At 35.3% G+C, this 18,289-nt stretch overlaps 1 protein-coding gene across 1 annotated transcript in view; it reads left to right on the plus strand.

Moving 5' to 3' along the window:
- LOC104157261 (ryanodine receptor 3) overlaps nt 1–18,289 on the plus strand; it is a gene marked incomplete at its 3' end in the record, with an annotated part of 118,201 nt that overhangs the window by 54,557 nt on the left and 45,355 nt on the right. The window contains exons 29-38 of the mRNA XM_009694544.1: nt 613–742; nt 1,765–1,868; nt 3,062–3,197; nt 7,608–7,788; nt 8,236–8,341; nt 9,546–9,666; nt 12,733–12,902; nt 13,568–13,788; nt 15,214–15,304; nt 16,764–16,904. Coding sequence (XP_009692846.1) covers nt 613–742; nt 1,765–1,868; nt 3,062–3,197; nt 7,608–7,788; nt 8,236–8,341; nt 9,546–9,666; nt 12,733–12,902; nt 13,568–13,788; nt 15,214–15,304; nt 16,764–16,904 — 1,401 coding nt within the window. The remainder of the gene's footprint in view (nt 1–612; nt 743–1,764; nt 1,869–3,061; nt 3,198–7,607; nt 7,789–8,235; nt 8,342–9,545; nt 9,667–12,732; nt 12,903–13,567; nt 13,789–15,213; nt 15,305–16,763; nt 16,905–18,289) is intronic.

Raw genomic sequence — 18,289 nt, forward strand, 5'->3', positions numbered from 1 at the left:
CACTCTTTCATGACTGCTACAGATGAAATTATTTTATTTTCAGAGGAGAAATCCTTGCACATAATGTGCAGGAGGTAGTGTTGGGGAGGTTTGGTTTTAAAAGCATTAATGCAATCTAATGTTTTGTTTTATCTTACCAGACCTATGCAATGAACAAATTAGGAGTCTTGTAGAAATGTCTATGTGAACACTGTATTTTTATTGTAATATGAGAGGATAAACTAAGCTTCTTGAATATTCTTTATTCTGCTGTGACCTAATACTAGGGATTGAGCTTGTTATCGTAATGCTGCTAAGATAGAGTTTTTGTATAACTGCATTTACTAGTCTGCAAATTGCTTTGATGAGAATTATTTCTCAATTTTTTCCACTTATGTCACCTATAGTCCTCTACAAAAATGATTTTTCAACATTTTAAACCTAATGGCCCAATGAATACAAAAGTTAAAAGGAAATGTCGATCCTTTCTTAAGTTAGAAGAGAGGCAACTGTCAGCTGCTTATCACCTTGGTAACTTCACTATGCTTTCCTTGTTAGGAGTGCAGGAATAAGAATTGGAACAGATTGGTAATTAACATATTTCACTGCTTTGTCAACTTTCTTCTTCAGCAGATCGTTTTTCCTAAGATGGTGGCAAGCTGTTGTCGATTCCTGTGCTACTTCTGTCGAATTAGTCGTCAAAACCAAAAAGCCATGTTTGAGCATCTTAGTTACTTACTGGAAAACAGCAGCGTTGGACTGGGTACGTCATGTAGCTGTAACAGCTAAAAGCAAAACCAGGAGGAATTGTGATATCACAAGATTAGTATCTAATTTGTATAGCAAGTTGAAGCATGTCATGAAGCCTCTCTGAAGCTTAAACCACTTTGTGGTTTCACTCTCTTTTTTTTTTTTTTTTCCATTTTCCTGTCATCCTTATGTGTCTGTGAATTGTATTAGAAACAGAATAGAATAGTCTAAATCTGTGTTTTTAAATACCTTGAAAAATGTAGAATTAAATCCATATAGTTTGACATTTTTTTCCATTCAAAATATTTGTGATTGGAAATCTAAGATTAAATTAACCCTTTATGGTGCTTGCCTGTTTCATCTGGTTTCAGTTCCTTCCCTCTAAGGTTTAGACCACTGATGTGAATTTCATATTTTTCCTTTGGAACACTGGATGTATGTTTTTTAATGTGTGTGCATTGTATTTTGTAACACAAGGAAAATTGTCTTGGCTAGATAGATGGCTATATTAATAGGGTATAGCAAGGCAAGATAGCGTGTGATTTCACAGTGCTTCAGCTGTTCATGGTGACCATTTTCATGCCTGTCTTTGCCCATATTAAACACAAAAAATGGGATAAGACTAAAAGAAAGACAACAGGTAACACTGAAGCTTGAAATTTCTCTTCTAACTGAATATAGGCGTATTTTAAAAATCTTGAATTGATAGGGTTGTGCAGAATTACATAGTTACAACGTTCCTCTGCTAAAGAAATAGTATAATATTCCTCTGATTTGCCGTGGTTTTAATACTGATTTTTTTATCTGCATTTAAAACCAGTGTGGTTGAGTATGTTTATAGATACGCATGTCAAGGCAGAAAAAAATTTCAGCATTAACATTATTCAAAACAGTTAACCATGTTCTTGACTGAGGAACAGCCATACAACGTACTATTAATATATTTATGTTCTAGATTCCAATGTGATTGCTGCCCTCTGCTGCATGGCTGTGATTACTGCAAACTGATTTTAATTGTATAACTTTCTTCTGCAGCATTTCCCTCAATGAGAGGTTCAACACCACTAGATGTTGCAGCAGCCTCTGTAATGGACAACAATGAGCTTGCACTAGCTCTGGAGGAGCCAGATCTTGATAAGGTAAGTGATCACTCTGAGCTATTCATTAAATAGGGTACTTGTGCTATAAGGGAAAAGGGTAAGTTTGATTGTAGTCATTTTTGGCTATGATCTCCAGGTAAGATTGACTGAGCAGTATTTTCCCTGATTTTGTGTTACGCTTCGTGGAACCACAGCAAAAGAGATTTTTTTTGTATCCTCTGCAACCTTTTGCTATTGTTATCAGGTAGGAAGGATGACAAGAAAAAAGGCATGAAACAGGAGAAAGGTGTATCAAGAAATGTTGTTTGGCGAGTAACAAATTTGAGAATTAAGATGAGAAAGTGAAGAAAGGAAGCAGGTCTTTTGGCTTAAATCAGTCATAGAGATTGATGGGGATGGATGTAAGAGCTAAGAGAATGGAAGGGCAGGTATTTGAAAAAGGGGAAGTTGGAACGGGATTTTAAGGGTAGTTGCAGTAGCAAACTGAATCCAGGACTGAGGTCATTGACAGTGGTTAGGAGTAAAGAGAGATCTGAGGAGAGGCAGGATGAACTGGAAACAGTGGGTAAAAGGATTCAAAAAATGGCATGAAAGTTCTTCGTATATCCAGGAAGGAAAACAAAGTAATTTCTCAAAGATTTCTCTTAAAGATATTCCTCTTGATAAGAAATGCTGTGTTAGGAATTTACATATTAGGAGAAATTTTAATCTTTCTGGTTTCAGACTATTAAAACTGTTTACTGATATTTATCAGTCTTCTGAAAAGAAGTAATTGTTTGCATATCTATTAAAATTGGAATTACAGTAAATAAACATTTGATGCGATGTTTATTTTGCTATTGTAGCAGATTAGCTATACATGGTTAATGGTGTGATTTTTAAAGTTAAATAGTATTTTAACTGTTGTTCATGTACTGTGAAGAAAGATTTGAATTCACAATATTTTATTCTGCTTTTCACGTTCCACATTTGTTCATGTTGTTGTATTGTTGTGTTGTCATATAATTAGGTAACTTCAGAAATAAAGAGTGCTTGACTTTTTTCATCATGAAAAGCAAGAACTAGAAACTATGACTGATGCAATAATGAGCTGTGTTGGTAGTTTCTCAGGTGAAACACCTAGTGTATAAAAACCTTGTTATTAAAAAAAAGACTGTGTTCATTTTGTTTTATACTTACTTTTAGAAATTTATTTCTAAACATACGAATAAATGATTGCTTCTGTATTGCAGGTTGTTACCTACCTGGCGGGTTGTGGCCTGCAGAGTTGTCCAGTATTGCTGGCTAAAGGATATCCAGACATTGGGTGGAATCCAATAGAGGGTGAACGTTACCTGTCATTCTTAAGATTTGCAGTTTTTGTAAACAGTAAGTGTAATTTCTTGGCATTCAAATTCCATCAAAAGGTTTCCTTAAAATTACTTTTCTAACCATAAAAATGTGTTAATGGATGAAGAGAAGTTAATGCATACTGTTCTCATTACAAATACAAGATTATTGGTATATGCTGCTTATTGTAATTTTTTGAATATTCATAGGTAGTTACATTTTTTCCTTACTCTTTTTGCAACTTGCATAATGTAATAGAGTAACCTCTTAAGGTAGGAAATGTTGTTAGGAGTTCTTTCAGTAAGTAAACTGTGGTATTTACATATACCAAATATGCTGGTTATAAATATAACCAGTGACCACTGATTTTTAGACCTTTCTTGACAATGATACCACTGGGAGATTTAGAGGTTTGTAATTAAGCCATGTTGGATTACTAAAAGCAAATTTCACATGTTTACATAGTTCTGAGGTATCAGTGTTTGTAAAGTACACTTCTCCTTTGATAACTATCTTATACTTGCATCTATGGGCAATTTCCTTTTGAAATTTTTGAAGCAAATACTCTAAAATCAAATTTAGGTTATCTGAATGCCACTAAACAAAAAGCATCCTCCAGTCCATGTGGATTTTTTTTCATCAAACTAGTAATTTAGATTAGAGATTAGATGAGGTCTGTTCACCACCCGTCTGGTCTGCCAATATGGAAAGTGTTTAAAAGGACAGCTAGGGACAGCCAGAAGGGAAATAATTTTAAACAGTCAAATTTTTAGATTTTGGCTGTGCTATTCACATACTATTTATTGGTCTGAAATTAGCAAATAATACCCGAAACAGAAACAATAAACTTATTTACTCTTTGGTTCAGTAAACATACTTGAACTATGTTCATTAGTTGATGCCTGTAGCTATTGAACAAGCTGCTAAACTAACTTGACAAACTGCTATAAGAAATGTACAACAAGTAGTCTTTGAGTTAGAAAAGTGTGTGTTTTTCATTGTTGATTTCATAAATAAATTTTAACAGTACTCTGTGTAATGAGATGAAGATAACTTTGATCTTACTTGTGATAGTTTATTTAGTATGAAGAGTAAATTTTGCTGGATGGACTGCTAATCAGTAGAAGTAAGTTTTAGTTTCAAGTGTTTCAGCTGCTTTTTTTTCTGAAAAACAGGTATGATTGGGATTTCAAACCTTCTGACAGTTTTGGAGACAGCACTTTTGAACATCAGATTACTGGTTTCTCTCTACCCTCTACAAATATAAATTAGTAAAATATTTGGGTTGTTGAGATAAAGGCAACAAACACACTTGTAAACACATTAATGAATTTTTATTCTGGCCAATGAATCCTTGGAATAAGCAAAACTTCTTTCTTCAAGCAAAATTCTTCATTAACTTGGCCTGTGAGGTAAATTAGAGCAGGCTGCCAGACATTAAAGCTATTTTCAGCAGTTTGGTATCCCATCAGAAGAGATATGGAAAAGAAATATATATGCAGAGAAGGTCAGAATAAGATTCTAGTGGCAAATGCAGTATACAATAAATTGTAAATTGAAAACGCAGGCTAACTAATTCTTGATAAACTTCTATTAACTTCAGTAGAGCAATATTAAAGATTAATTTGACCTCTGTGCTTAAAGTAAGTTTCTTTCCTGCACATTCTAAATTAAAACTACCTGCTAGGGGCTTTTGCTGATACGTGCTTCCTTTTACTCTAAATTGCACTCCTCACAAAGCATATCACTGGTGTGTCAAAAACTGCCCAAATTAAGATAAATTTTTAACATCTAGTTCTAAACTGTATGAGCCACTCAAAACAACATTGGTCATGCTTTTATTAAACTAAAAATTAATTACATTTTATAATTTTATTTGTATTTGCTATTTTATTCTGCAATATGGATTCAAAGAGCCCCTTACAATTTTTAAGGGGATTTTGTGTTTGCCTCCTCGAAAGATACATGAATCATGCAAAGATTCAGGAGCATCTGGTAACTGTAGCGAAACGTTGTGCATGTTTTGGTGATTGTTTCTATATCTGTAGAGAGGTTTGTAGTGAATTTTTTTGAGATTAGATTTTACTTAATTCATTATTTTAAAAATCTTCACGTAGAAGGTTTTAACCAAATGAAACTAAAATTGTTGACTTGAAGATTTAAAATCTTGCTTTTTCCCTGCGGTATGAAAAGAAGGTGAATGAAAAGGAGAAAGAAAGAAGAAAAACAAAACAAAATGGAATCTGTGCAAAGTCAGTAGTTAGGGAATAGAATCATAGAATGATTTAGGTTGGAAAAGGCCCTTAAGAGCATCAAGCCCAACCATAAGCCTAGCACAGTCAAGTCCACCACTAAACCATTTCCATAAGCACCACATCTACACGCCTTTTAAATGCCTCCAGGGATGGTGACTCCACCACTTCCCTGGGCAGCCTGTTCCGGTGCTTGACAACCCTTTCGGTGAAGAAATTTTTCCTGATATCCAATCTAAACCTCCCCTGGCAGAACTTGAGACCATTTCCTCTCATCCTGTGTTCCATATCAAGATCATTCTGGTGTTTTAAGTGGAAAAAATAAAAGATTGACATGTTTAAAGTGTTTAGCTGCTCCCTCTAGAGCCAGTCAGTCCCAGTTATATCACCTACTGTTGCTTTCCATTGACTCTGACTCCCTGGTAACACCACTGCTGTTCTCAGATGAACCACAGTTTCTAATCCTACTTTTTTGGTGGCTGCTAAAGCTCTAACATTCAGTTTAATACAAACTTGCTACTTGCATTTCTGTACCGGTTTAGTATTGTAGCTTGCATGTAAAATATAGGTACTGATGATCCAAGCTACTGATATCACAAGTTCAGTGGCTGTGAACTGTTTCTTTTCCTGTAATTTGTTTTCTTCCTACATGTCCCATTAATTTTGTATCTTCTTACAGATTGTTAGTATTCTTATAAGGTAACTACTGTGAATTTATGAACAGTTGCATTTAACCATAAGCTGAGCTTTTGACCCGATTATTATTCCTATCATGTTTTCACATGCCACTGACTGCAGTCCATGAAGCAGTTAGTTACATTAAAAGAGTCCATTTATATGAAGATTCCTTTTCCTAATGACTTATATTTAGCAAGGATCTAGATCACAACCTGTCTGCCTGTACTGAATTTATACAATAGTTAAACCCACTCTTTTCCCTTTTCAAATATACATACATTTTTCTACTCAAAGCTCTTATAAATGGGGTTGTTTCAGGCAAGCCATCACCTTTAAAACTGATTTTAATGTGATTTTTGTATATAGAAAAGATGAAATATTTAATTTCAGGCTTTAAATAGCAAGCAGAACATTTAACGAATATTTAAACACGCAATAGAGAGAATCAGGAGATTTTACTCTTAGGCATATTTAACCTAAAATACAATTTGTTATTCTTTAGTCATATTGAGAAGATTAAACTCTGAGATTTTTTTTTTGCTGATGAAGTACTAAGGACATAATGTTAAGCAACATTCCTTGCTTCAGTTGGCCCATTAAAAATCAGTTAACTCTCACGCCCTGTACTAGGTCTGGCTGGGATGGAGTTAACTTTCTTCACAGCAACCCATAACGTGTTGTGCTTTTTATTTATGGCTAAAACAGTGTTGATAGCACACCAGTGTATTGACTGTTGCTGAGCAGTGCTTGTGCAGCGTGAAGGCTTCCTCTTTTTTTTTTTTTTTTCCTGCTTTGCCCCTTCCCCTCCTTCCCTGGCCCCAGTGAGTAGGTTCAGGGTGGGCAAGAGGTTGGGAGGGGACACAGCTGGGACAGCTGACCCAGACTGACCAAAGGGATATTCCATACCATGACATTGTGCTCAGCAAAAGCCCAAGGAAAGGAGGAGCAAGAGGGGGATGTTTGTGGTTATGGTGCTTGTCTTCCCAAACAACCATTACATGTGCCAAAGCCCTGCTTTCTTTTTGCTTTGCTTGCATGCAGAGCTTTTGCTTTCTCTACTGACAGTTGTTATCTTGATCCACAAGTCGTCACACCTTCCTGCTATTTTCTCCCTGTCCCGCAGGAGAGAGGGGACAGCGAGAGGCTGAGGGGGTTGGCAGGAATCAAAACTTCCTTCCTGCCCTCCCCAATAGCAGACTTCTTTCCTCTTGGGACTATTAGCCTTTATACTAGAGAGAGTAGTCTTTGCCATAAAAAGCAAATTAACCTTCTAAAGTGAACCTTTCTAGATTAAGTGTAGTAAAACTTTGGCAAGGCAAGTCTACACTGTCACTTTTAAACCTTGGCATATTTTTTTGATAAAGCACATTCAGTGCTGCCGACTTGATACATTTTTATTTTCAAAAGTAAGGATAAGGATTTGGTTTACGTTTTGTAAAATTTAGGGGGAAATGTGATTGTCTTCTGACTTAAGGATGTTTTTGGGGAGAAAGTATGTAGAGTGCTTTTTGGTCCTCAGGTGAAAGTGTTGAGGAAAATGCAAGTGTTGTTGTCAAGCTCCTCATTAGACGGCCAGAGTGCTTTGGACCAGACCTTAGGGGAGAAGGAGGACATGGTTTGCTGGCAGCTATGCAGGAAGCTATCAGGATCTCAGAGAATCCTACTCATGACCTTCCCTCCCAGGTGTATAAAAGAGAAGGGTAAGTAAATGTGAATGTTTGGCAAATGATGATTTAATAGCTGTTTTAATCATGATTGCAATATATGGATAATAGGCCTTGTTGTGTAAGGCATTATACAAACATAGAGCATTAGAGATTTGCACCCACAAGCAGTTGTCATATGGAATTCATAAAAGACGAGCTAGATAAAAGTGGAATAAGAGTTACAGAAGAGAAGAAGCCTGAAGGACAAAGCAAAGGAGAAGGGTGTTGTGGAATGAAGCTAAGGTAAAGTGAAAGAGGCTCATGTGAAGTCAGTTATTACTGTTCAATTGCATGCTTACTGTAGGGATAAAAACCCTGTAATCTGGAATTAGAGGAAATTAGTCTGTCTGTTTAATAGTTTCTGGATCATGGATCTAGCTAGAGAGAGGAGCTATAAACTTACATTAGCAAAGATGCTCACTGGTATCGTTTACCTTTTAGTGAGGAGGAGGAGGAAGAGGAGGAGATTGTGCACATGGGCAATGCAATCATGTCATTTTACTCAGCTCTCATAGATTTACTTGGACGCTGTGCACCAGAAATGCATGTAAGTTCATTTTGCCACTTGCTCAGAAAATGTAGGAGATTTGTAAACAGAGCTGTACATATTTGTCTAAACTATTCAAAGGCTTCTTCCCTTCAGAAGGTGGACTTTATTGCATTTCTTGCTGTGTCTAGACAGATGTGTTCCCTGCAAGCTGTTTATAAAGAATCATGGTATTTTGATTCCTTATGCTTTTTTTATTTATCTAAAATTTTGAGAATTTTTATATGACTATGGAATCAAAGCAAAGATGAATTACTAGTGTTGCACATTTATACTACCAATGAAATTTCTGAAACTGGGCCTTTACTGTTCTCTAGAAAGCCATAAGAATAATTTTCATAATAACGTGATACAGAGCTGCTTTTGTGTGCACTGATAAAATATGGTATCTATACCACATGTAAAAAAAAAAAAAATGTAAAATAACTGTGTTGACTCTGGTGCCTGTAACAGCCACATGCAAGACTTGTTTTTAGTTAGACTGACCTTTGCTTCTCAATATTTAAAATTCTTTAGTAACATAAATCCAGCTGAAAATGCAATATGTATCTCAATACGACAAGAAGTAAGAAATTTGGCTTGTAGCCTCCCTACTACTATTACCAAAGCTATTAACTTTATTGGCTATAAAGCTGTATGGAACTGTCTGTTGCCAGAGATAGTAGTTTCATGTGAAGAAAATTACTGGAAGAGATGTTCAGAGACATACCTTGTGAATACCTAATTTCTGCTAGAAGTTGAAAGGAATTGGTCACCTCATTGTTAATGCCTTTTGAAATTTTTACTGCATAGAAATAACAGAAAAATGCATAGATACATCAGACAGGTTTGCATCTGTTCATAGTATGAAGAGTCAAGCTCAAAACTTGGCACTGTAGGTTCTGTAAATAACATGAGTCTTTCAGAAATTTTCAGATTCATTATGTTATCTGATTAGTTTAGGAATCTTATCCGTGTGGAGTTTTTTTGTGTTATTGGGAATTCATAATACTGTGAAATTATCGATATGTTACCAAAATGAGGACAGATTCAAAAGTAGAATCAGCTGAAAATCAACAACTTCATTAGAATGCTGGGATAAATTGAGCTTCTGTGCATTTTTTTCCAGTGTTTGAAAGAAATCATATTAATATCAGTATTTTGGGGAAATTTTTTTTATGTCCTTCAGTACTAAATTTCTTGATTGATAAACTTTTTCTAACAGCTTATTCAAAGTGGAAAAGGAGAAGCTATTCGAATCAGATCAATCCTTCGATCTCTAGTGCCAACTGAAGATTTGGTTGGGATTATAAGTATACCACTAAAGCTGTCAACAGTTAACAAAGGTAACTTCAATACTTTTATTAGACTAGTTCATCTTTTTATAAAAATATTTTGGCATGTAAGTCTCTAGGTGTAAAATGGAGCAGTTTTGTTAGAGTTGAGTACAAGCAGAGAACTGTTCTTCAGATTTTAATTAGATATATATCAATTAGAGCTGCTCCAGTAGAACAGATACTTACTCCTATGGAGCAGAGAATGTAAAAACATAAGTACTTTACAGGATCACACTGATGGGCTGTCCATCCCAGTAGTTTGTCTCCAGCAGTGGCTGTAGAGATGCTGCCTCTTTAGGTAGAATGTGTAAGCTTGGACTCAGTCCCTTTGTACTTCCACATCATCCAGTCATTTGTTTAGAAAGATTGGAGTGTACCTCTCTGCCCATTAATATCTCTTTCTGGACCTGGTGTTCAAGAATGTATCTAATCCCTTTAGAATAATATCTGTACCCACAAACTCCTGTGGTTATAAGTTCCAGAACTTCACTATTTACTACATAAAGAAGCATTTTAAGCGTATCTTTTTTTTTTTTTTAAACTTATACTCTACTAATTTTAATTAACACCCGTGAATTGTAATATTTTGGGATTTGGTGTATAGCAGTTCTTCATTCACCTTGTCAGCTACATTAATAATTTTCTAAATCTCAGTTATATCCTTTCTCAGTCCTCATTTTGCCAAACTGAAGAATCTCAACTTTTCTTAGTCTCTCATCATAAGATAACAGCTCCATTGCCTGAATCATTTTAGCTGCCCTTCTGTGTACCTTCGCCATCTCTGTTCTGTACTCCTGAGATACGGACAACAGCTGTGGGAAGTACACAAGATGTGAGCAGGTTGAACTGATAATGTGGGCACATGATAGTTTGGTTTATATATCAATTTCGTATTTCATATAGCAGCAAAATGATGCCCTCTTATATTCTGAATACCCCTTTCTGATGTTGCTCAATATCTTGTTGACTTATTTGGTCACTGCTACACATTGAGCTGATGGTTTCACAGAATTTTGATGATGTCCTCAGGATCTCTTTGTAACATCAATTCCAAGCTCAGCAGTATGTAGGCATGTCTTATTTGTCTGCAGATGCATTAGCTTAGAGTTGTCTGCATTGAAGTGCAGCAGTCTCTACTTTGCCCACTCAGTTTTATTAATGATTTAACCATACAGAAGAATTTAATGTTGTATACAGACTTCTATGCTTCTTTCTTTGCGTCCTTCTCCAGGTCACTGGTGAGTCAATATAGAGTCCTGTTTGTCCTTGCCTGATTAAAATGTTGCACATGCACATTGCATTTTAATTGCCTTTCCTGTTTCTTGGAACTGTGCTGTTTATTTTTTCCCTGGCCTTTTCGGAAGAAATGAAAACCAGACATACTCGCTTTGGGATTGTCCTGATCTGAAGAAGGTGTTCTGCCACAACTGTTTTCTTTTCCACAATTTCTAGGTATAATGTTCCGCTCTGACCTCTAATCTTCAATCCTAGAAGCCTGATTTCTTTTTTATTAAGGTGAAGGCTATTTTTGTACTTGTTCATCTTGTCCCAAAAGAATTCCCCTTTTATAATCAATCTGACTAAATCCCTCTTCTCTACACAACTATCTCACCCAACCTTTGAGACTCACGATCTCTGCCTGCCTCCCACAAGGTCCTTATATAAGGTATAGACAAGTTATCGTGGAATCCTTTTACACATCATGAAGCCACACAGCTTAGTGCCTAGTACAGCTGTCTCCCACTTCTACTGCCTGCTTTTTCATATCCTTGGAGACCCTGTCTGCCACAGTAGAATCCTATGTGCAATGGGACATACTGACATAGAGTCGGGGAGTGGTTCTCTTCAGAGATTAGGTCCTTCCTTCCCAGGTAGATACACCCCTTCCCCAGGACATGTCCTTCTTCAGTACCTCAAGGGTTGCCACTGTGGAGTTGAGGCTATGCTACTGTGTTGCTGTAGGATCTGTCTGTTTCTCTTACTACTCTGATTCATCCATTCTCACTTCTGGGGAATGACACTACTCTCAAGGCCCAAACATTGTGTAATGGTGTACCCATGGAAAACCTGAACCCAGGGCATGGCATGGACCTGCTGCTCTTTCTCCATCAAGCTGCGTAGCTCCCTATCTGTTACTGGATCGCTACCTGTCACTGAGATTGAAATTGAGTTTTTTGTCAGTAGAACTAACAACCTTCTTAACACTACCTGTTGAAGGGAATTCAGTGAAGACTCTTCCTCTCTTTACTCTGTAACTCAAAAATAATTCAAAATCAGAGTTCAGAGTGCAGAGATATATTGATGACGGTGTTCTTATTTCTTATGCAACTGTTAATTCTTTCCTAGAAGTGGTCAACATGGTTATCCAGGGTGGATTTATTTCCACAAAGTAATTTCCAAGATAACTATACGAACTGAATTTTTTATAAAGCATAAACTCAACCAAAGATGAGGTATATTTATGGCATATGGTCCCCATGTTTCCTATTGCTTTCTCCATGTTCCATGGGCTGTAAACTACCAGTCTGTTATTTTCTTCTAAGGCAAAATAACTTTACCCTCCTTCCCTTCCTTCTGTTGTTCTTTCTGTTTCACAAGAATTTTCTGTTCCCCTTTACCATCAGAGATGGTTTGTGTGATACACAGTTAACTTCTGTGTTATTGTTCTCTTCCCCTTGGATTCCATGTTCTTTCTAGTCTAGTTTACGAGTCAAAAATTAACCACCTTTGACTTCACAGTTACTATATTTTTTTAATATGTACAGTAATATTTATCTTTAATTTTACCTTATAAACATTCTCCGCAATAGTAATGAAGCAAGTAGAATACTTTACCATTCATTGTTAAGCTTTCATTTCAGAGTGAAAGATTAATAAATGGCAAAATAATAGGGCTTTTGAAACAATAAAAACTTAGTATTCTTTTTCAGTATACAAGAAAACTGAACAAGAATATAATTGTCATTGAATGTGTGATTTTACACACTAAATGTAATTATAGTGTCTTTCATTGTCTTTGTGTTTCTTGTTTTATCAGTTACCTACTATTAAAAATTGCATTCTATATTTGTGTAGATGGCACAGTAAATGAGCCAGACATGTCTGCAAATTTCTGTCCTGATCATAAAGCACCCATGGTACTCTTCTTGGACCGTGTCTATGGTATTAAGGACCAAAGCTTCCTCCTTCACCTACTGGAAGTTGGATTTTTACCAGATCTAAGAGCCTCTGCCTCTTTGGATACAGTAGGTATTTTGCTATGGAGTTTAGGTGCAGTGGCTTGATATAGTGGCTCTGTGAGTGTAAGAAAGAGAATTTTAAGTCAAAACAGCTTAAAAAGGTAGTATAGGCTTGCTATAAACACAAACAGCAATAATTCAGTTACTATTAATTTATAGTGCCTAAGTCTGATCATAAACATTCAGTACCACCTTATGAAGCAACAGTGTAATGTAGTTTAAAAACTTTTAATATAGGCTTAAATTAATTATACAGTAAGTACATTGGATGTACTGTAGTAATCCTATTGATTACTTTTATTTCATGTGTGCTTCCAAGAATTATACTGAAAATTCATTTATGTAGGTATGAAGAAATTAAGTGAGAGGAAAAGTGCTACGTAATTCTTCATGTTTTTTGCTAACCTGTTTAAAGAAAGAAGCTGAATATTCTTTTTTGCTTCTATTGGTTCAGAGTGCAGAGGGGTAAGAGACAGGAGATAAGTGGATAGCTTGGATTTGCTCAAGTTAAAAAAAAATAGCTTTTGTCCTCATGTGTATATTGAGAATATCATGTTAGCACCTAGCTGCTAAGGGGACTTAAGGAATATTTAATTATTATGTTTTATAGACTTCATATTCAGTAACCTTTATCCTATATGATACTAACATTAATTTACTACTTCATACAGGTTTCTCTAAGTACCACAGAGGCAGCTCTTGCACTAAATAGATATATTTGCACAGCTGTGTTTCCATTACTCAAAAGATGTGCTCCCCTCTTTTCTGGAACAGAGCATCATGCCTCTCTGGTTGACTCCATGCTTCACACAATATATAGGTTATCCAAGGGACGTTCCCTTACAAAAGCACAAAGAGACACTATTGAAGAATGCCTGCTTGCTATTTGCCAGTATGTATGACACCTGTGTACAAATTGATTTCTTTTGTGCAGTCTATGTCTTTTAATAATTTCTTTGTGTGTAATGTAGAACCAAGATTATTTTGTTTTTGTGTGAAATAACCAGAGTGTATGATAGGATTTTTTTTTCCAAAGCGAAAACAGATTTGATTTTTCCATTATGGGTATTGTATTATACAAGTTGTCATGTTAATATGAGCTTTATGGTGATACAGGATAAATTCTGATTATTTGTAAAAACAAAACCCCAGTAATTACCAGAAATGTTCTGGCAAGTCTGACAGTGAGTGTGTGTTGGGGATTTAAGGAGATTGACATGTATGTGTTTCTGATGGTGGTTTGAAGAACCTTGAGCGTAGCTTTAAAAACAAAACAAAACAAAAAAAAAAAGAAAAACTACTCCCCACTCTCCAAATCGTAAAACTAATCCTAAAACTGAACTGAGCACTGAAGTTATATCAGGTATTGAAATGTAAATGTAGATTTGCCAACTGAATCATAATTCTTGTTCTTTGTCATAAACTGTAGTGTTACTTGTCTGTGAAGTGGACTGTGAAATTCATAGAATCATAGAATCATTCCGGCTGGAAGGGACCTTTAGAGGTCATCTAGTCCAACCCCCCTGTTGTGAGCAGGGACTTCTCCAGCTAGATAAGGTTGCTCAGACCCCCATCCAGCCTGACCTTGAATGCCTCCAGGGATGGGGCATTTGTAACACAGTGTGCATTTTCAGTTTGTGCATGGCACTGGACCTCCTCGAAAAGGCAGATATAGTAGAAATTGAAAAGATTCAGAAAAGAGGGATCAACATAAGAAATAATTTCACTCCTTTGGATCAACTTAGTAGACCAGGAATCTTCAGCCTGAAAAAAGTAATGACTGAGGGGGGGATATGAAAGGAGCTTTTTTACATTGATTTTGGGTCTATGGATCACTGAAATTAAATAGCTAGAAAAGAAATGCTGGGTAATTTATTCAGTCTTCCAGTTGAGATTTATTTCTTATAAGAATTATCATAATGTATTTCCCAGATCAGTTTCACTTAGGAGTGTTTCATTGCTTTTCAGTGTCATATCAGAAACTATTCTGTTAGGGTAATATTCTATTTCTTTTGCTTAGATTGTCCCCTCTGTGTATTCTGAAAAAAATCCAGCACCCTTCCCTCTGCTTTCATATGGCACAATCATACATGTTGTCTATTCACTTAGGAGAGTCCAGAAGTAGAACATCTTTCTGTGCTACATCCTTCTATATGTAGAAGAGGCATAGTGAGATTCCTTAAGCACCTACCATTGTTTTTTCAAAATAACTTTATTGAGTGATTTGAATTCCAATATGCAAATTACTATCAATTTTTATTTTGTTTTCACTGGACTGTATGAATTTTACTCAGAACTTCTATTTTTTAAATTACAGCCACTTACGTCCCTCTATGCTACAACAGCTGTTGAGAAGGCTAGTTTTTGATGTGCCCCTGCTCAATGAATACTGTAAAATGCCTCTCAAGGTAAATACTTTACTTTCTGTACATGCATTCAGCATAAAACTTACTGCACGGTAATCTGTCATCGTCATGTTTTTAAAAACAGAACGAGGCAGGGTGAAGCAACGTGAAATGACTTATGAATTGAAAATAATTTTATTGTTTTGTAAAATCTTTCAAATTGAATGTAATGATTAAAAGTTTTGTGAAATCTTGCCTAATGCAAACAGTATATAGTAAGTTGATTATGCGATTTTCTTTGGTGAACTTTTGACTTTTTCACTACTTCAGCAAAAGAGTATTTGAAAGTATCAAATTAAATTTAGCATTATCTTGATATTTGTTCTTCTGCTATATGAACTATAATAACTCTGGTAGTATGCATAGTCCAGTAATAACTTTTGAGTGAGGTCTACAGAGAATAGGATACAGGGAACAGAATTCACCTTTTATTTTTGAGTAATCTTTAACTAAAGTCTTATCCATCTTCTGTAAATAAAGAATTCTGTAAATAAATAATTACAGTTGTGAGATGATAATTAGCTTTTATTTAGAATTTTTCTGTTGGGTTTGCCTCCTGTTCCTGTTGGGATAAAAGGGTCTGCATGTCTTTTTACAGCAGAGTTAAAATTCTGTCATATTGTAAAGCAGAGCTGTCAGATTCACAGACATATTCTGGAACATCAGTAATTTTGGAGGAAAAGTGTGGCAAAGAGGGAATGTTTGATTTGGGGTTTCTATTATTATTTTCTGTTGTTTCTATTATTATTTTCTGTTCCTAAACAAAATTGCAGGAAAAAATTAAAATGTCAAGATTCTAGTCTGATGCTAAAAGAAGTTTTAGAATTCCTGTGGGATAAGAATTTTTAGTTCTAAAGAAGAAATCAGAAGAAATTTGAAATTATGTGCAAAGTGCACTAATAATCATATATGCTAGCTCTTTAACTGGTATGTTACAGATTGTCTGTACAATACTTCTTTCCATAGGTTTTTCCAGAGATGAGCAGGCACGGCTAAAAAGGTGTACTGCAAGTGTCTTTTGCAATGTCTTGAATAATACTGAGGCCATCAACTACAAATGAAAAAGAAGTAAAATCAATTTGAATTTGTAAAACTTTTTACCAGAATCTATCATGTCCTGTTTTATACCTATTTCATTGTCTCTGTTTTATCCTGTGAGCTAATCTGTATTCAAATGGTGACAATCCTGAAATTTTGTAATTTTGCTACTCACTATCATTCCTGAGAATCCCACAGCAGCAGTTGGGGATAATACAAGCTTTATACTTTCACAGTATGGGCTCTACTGCTCTCCCAAAAAGAAAAAGAAGAAAAAAAGCTCATTTTTATGAGCCATTAGAAATTAAGAGACTGAAATAAATACTAATAGTCCTGTAGCTGGCAATTCAGACTTCACCAACCAATATGTTATTTTGTCAAGTACCAATGTTTTACGTGCGTTTTTGTTTTCTTGAAAATCTAGCTTCTGACAAATCACTATGAGCAGTGCTGGAAATATTATTGTCTGCCTTCAGGAATGGGAAGCTATGGAATTGCAGTGGAAGAAGAATTACATTTAACTGAAAAACTTTTCTGGGGAATATTTGATTCCTTGTCTCATAAGGTAATGACTGTAATTCATATTACAGTATGGGATGACTATAAAAGCATTACAATGATAATTTGCCTTGCCAAGTACAGAAAGTTCCTATTTTAATGGTCCTTTCATCTAATACGGGAGATATGGCAATGAATACTTTTAATGAAGTAACTTTCTAATGAAAAATTGAATGCTGAATCTTGAAAGATTCTCTCCAAACTAATGAAATGTCAAATCTTTATCTTGATAGAGCCTTACACTAGTAATGATGCAGATTGCTTGGTGCACTAACAAGTTAGTGTTGTCTCCTCTTCGATCTTAGCTCTACTAAATTTTAAAAATACTTTTTACTGACATAAAATTAACTTTAAGGAATGTATGTATATGCCTGTCAAATTGTTGGTGTATGCACGGTAAATTTATATTGTCCATTTTCAAACGTGCACTTGTATTTTGTTAGTTTTCTACTTATTGTCCAGCTTAAGAAATATGATGCAACATTCTTAGAAATAAACATTTTTTCATTTTCCTGTTCCAAAGTGTGATCTTGGGATTTTTTTTCACTTACTCATTTTTTTTTGTCCAAGTAAGAGGTTATGTTTCTGATAGCAGAAATGCCTTACTGAATAAATATTTTTTATACTTGATTGATCTCAAAAATCAGGTTCTCACTGTGGGACAATAATGAGTTTTTCCATTGCATCTCACTGAATTTATGTTCCAGTTCTAATCAACAGATTTAGATGGTTGCTTCTCTAGGCATTCTGATTTATAGTATGGAAATGAACATGGTCTCTGTACTATTCTAAAATGGCTTTTTAAGCCTTATTTGTATTTGATTTTAGTGACATTTCCCACTTTCTTACTACTGTCACAAATGCAAAGTGTGTTAGGAGGGCCTGACACAATGAAATGGTTCCAATTAGTGCATCTTAGCTTTTTACAGATAAATGAAGATGATGTGCTTCTGCCAGTATTGGTGGCCCTCTGTAATAACATTTTCATTTTTCTGTAAATATTTGTTAGTCTAATGAAAGAAGAGTTGTGTAAATCTGCTAAGCTACAATATTCTCCATTGTTCTGTTTTGTACTGAGATATTTACAGGTTTGGTATTTTCATGGCTTCCAGCTGTTTAGGGGAAGTAATTTACCCTATGATCCCACTTTCGTTTGTGCCATACACACTAAGGAATGTTGCCACAAAACTAGAGGAAGTTAAAGCCTCAAAATTTTAGGCATTCTGCTTGCTGTGAAGTAAACATAATTTTATCAGCAAGTATTTTCAATGGACCTTAAAATTGTTCTTCAGCATTTTCTTGACACGAAGTGGTCATTCAGATTTATAGAAGCATATAGTCTTTCTATTTCTAATAATAAAGGAAGAGAAGTACTTTTGCAGTGTAAAATTT

This window comes from Cariama cristata, unplaced genomic scaffold, assembly GCF_000690535.1.
Source record: "Cariama cristata isolate BGI_N322 unplaced genomic scaffold, ASM69053v1 scaffold5922, whole genome shotgun sequence".
Taxonomy (NCBI): Eukaryota; Metazoa; Chordata; class Aves; order Cariamiformes; family Cariamidae; genus Cariama; species Cariama cristata.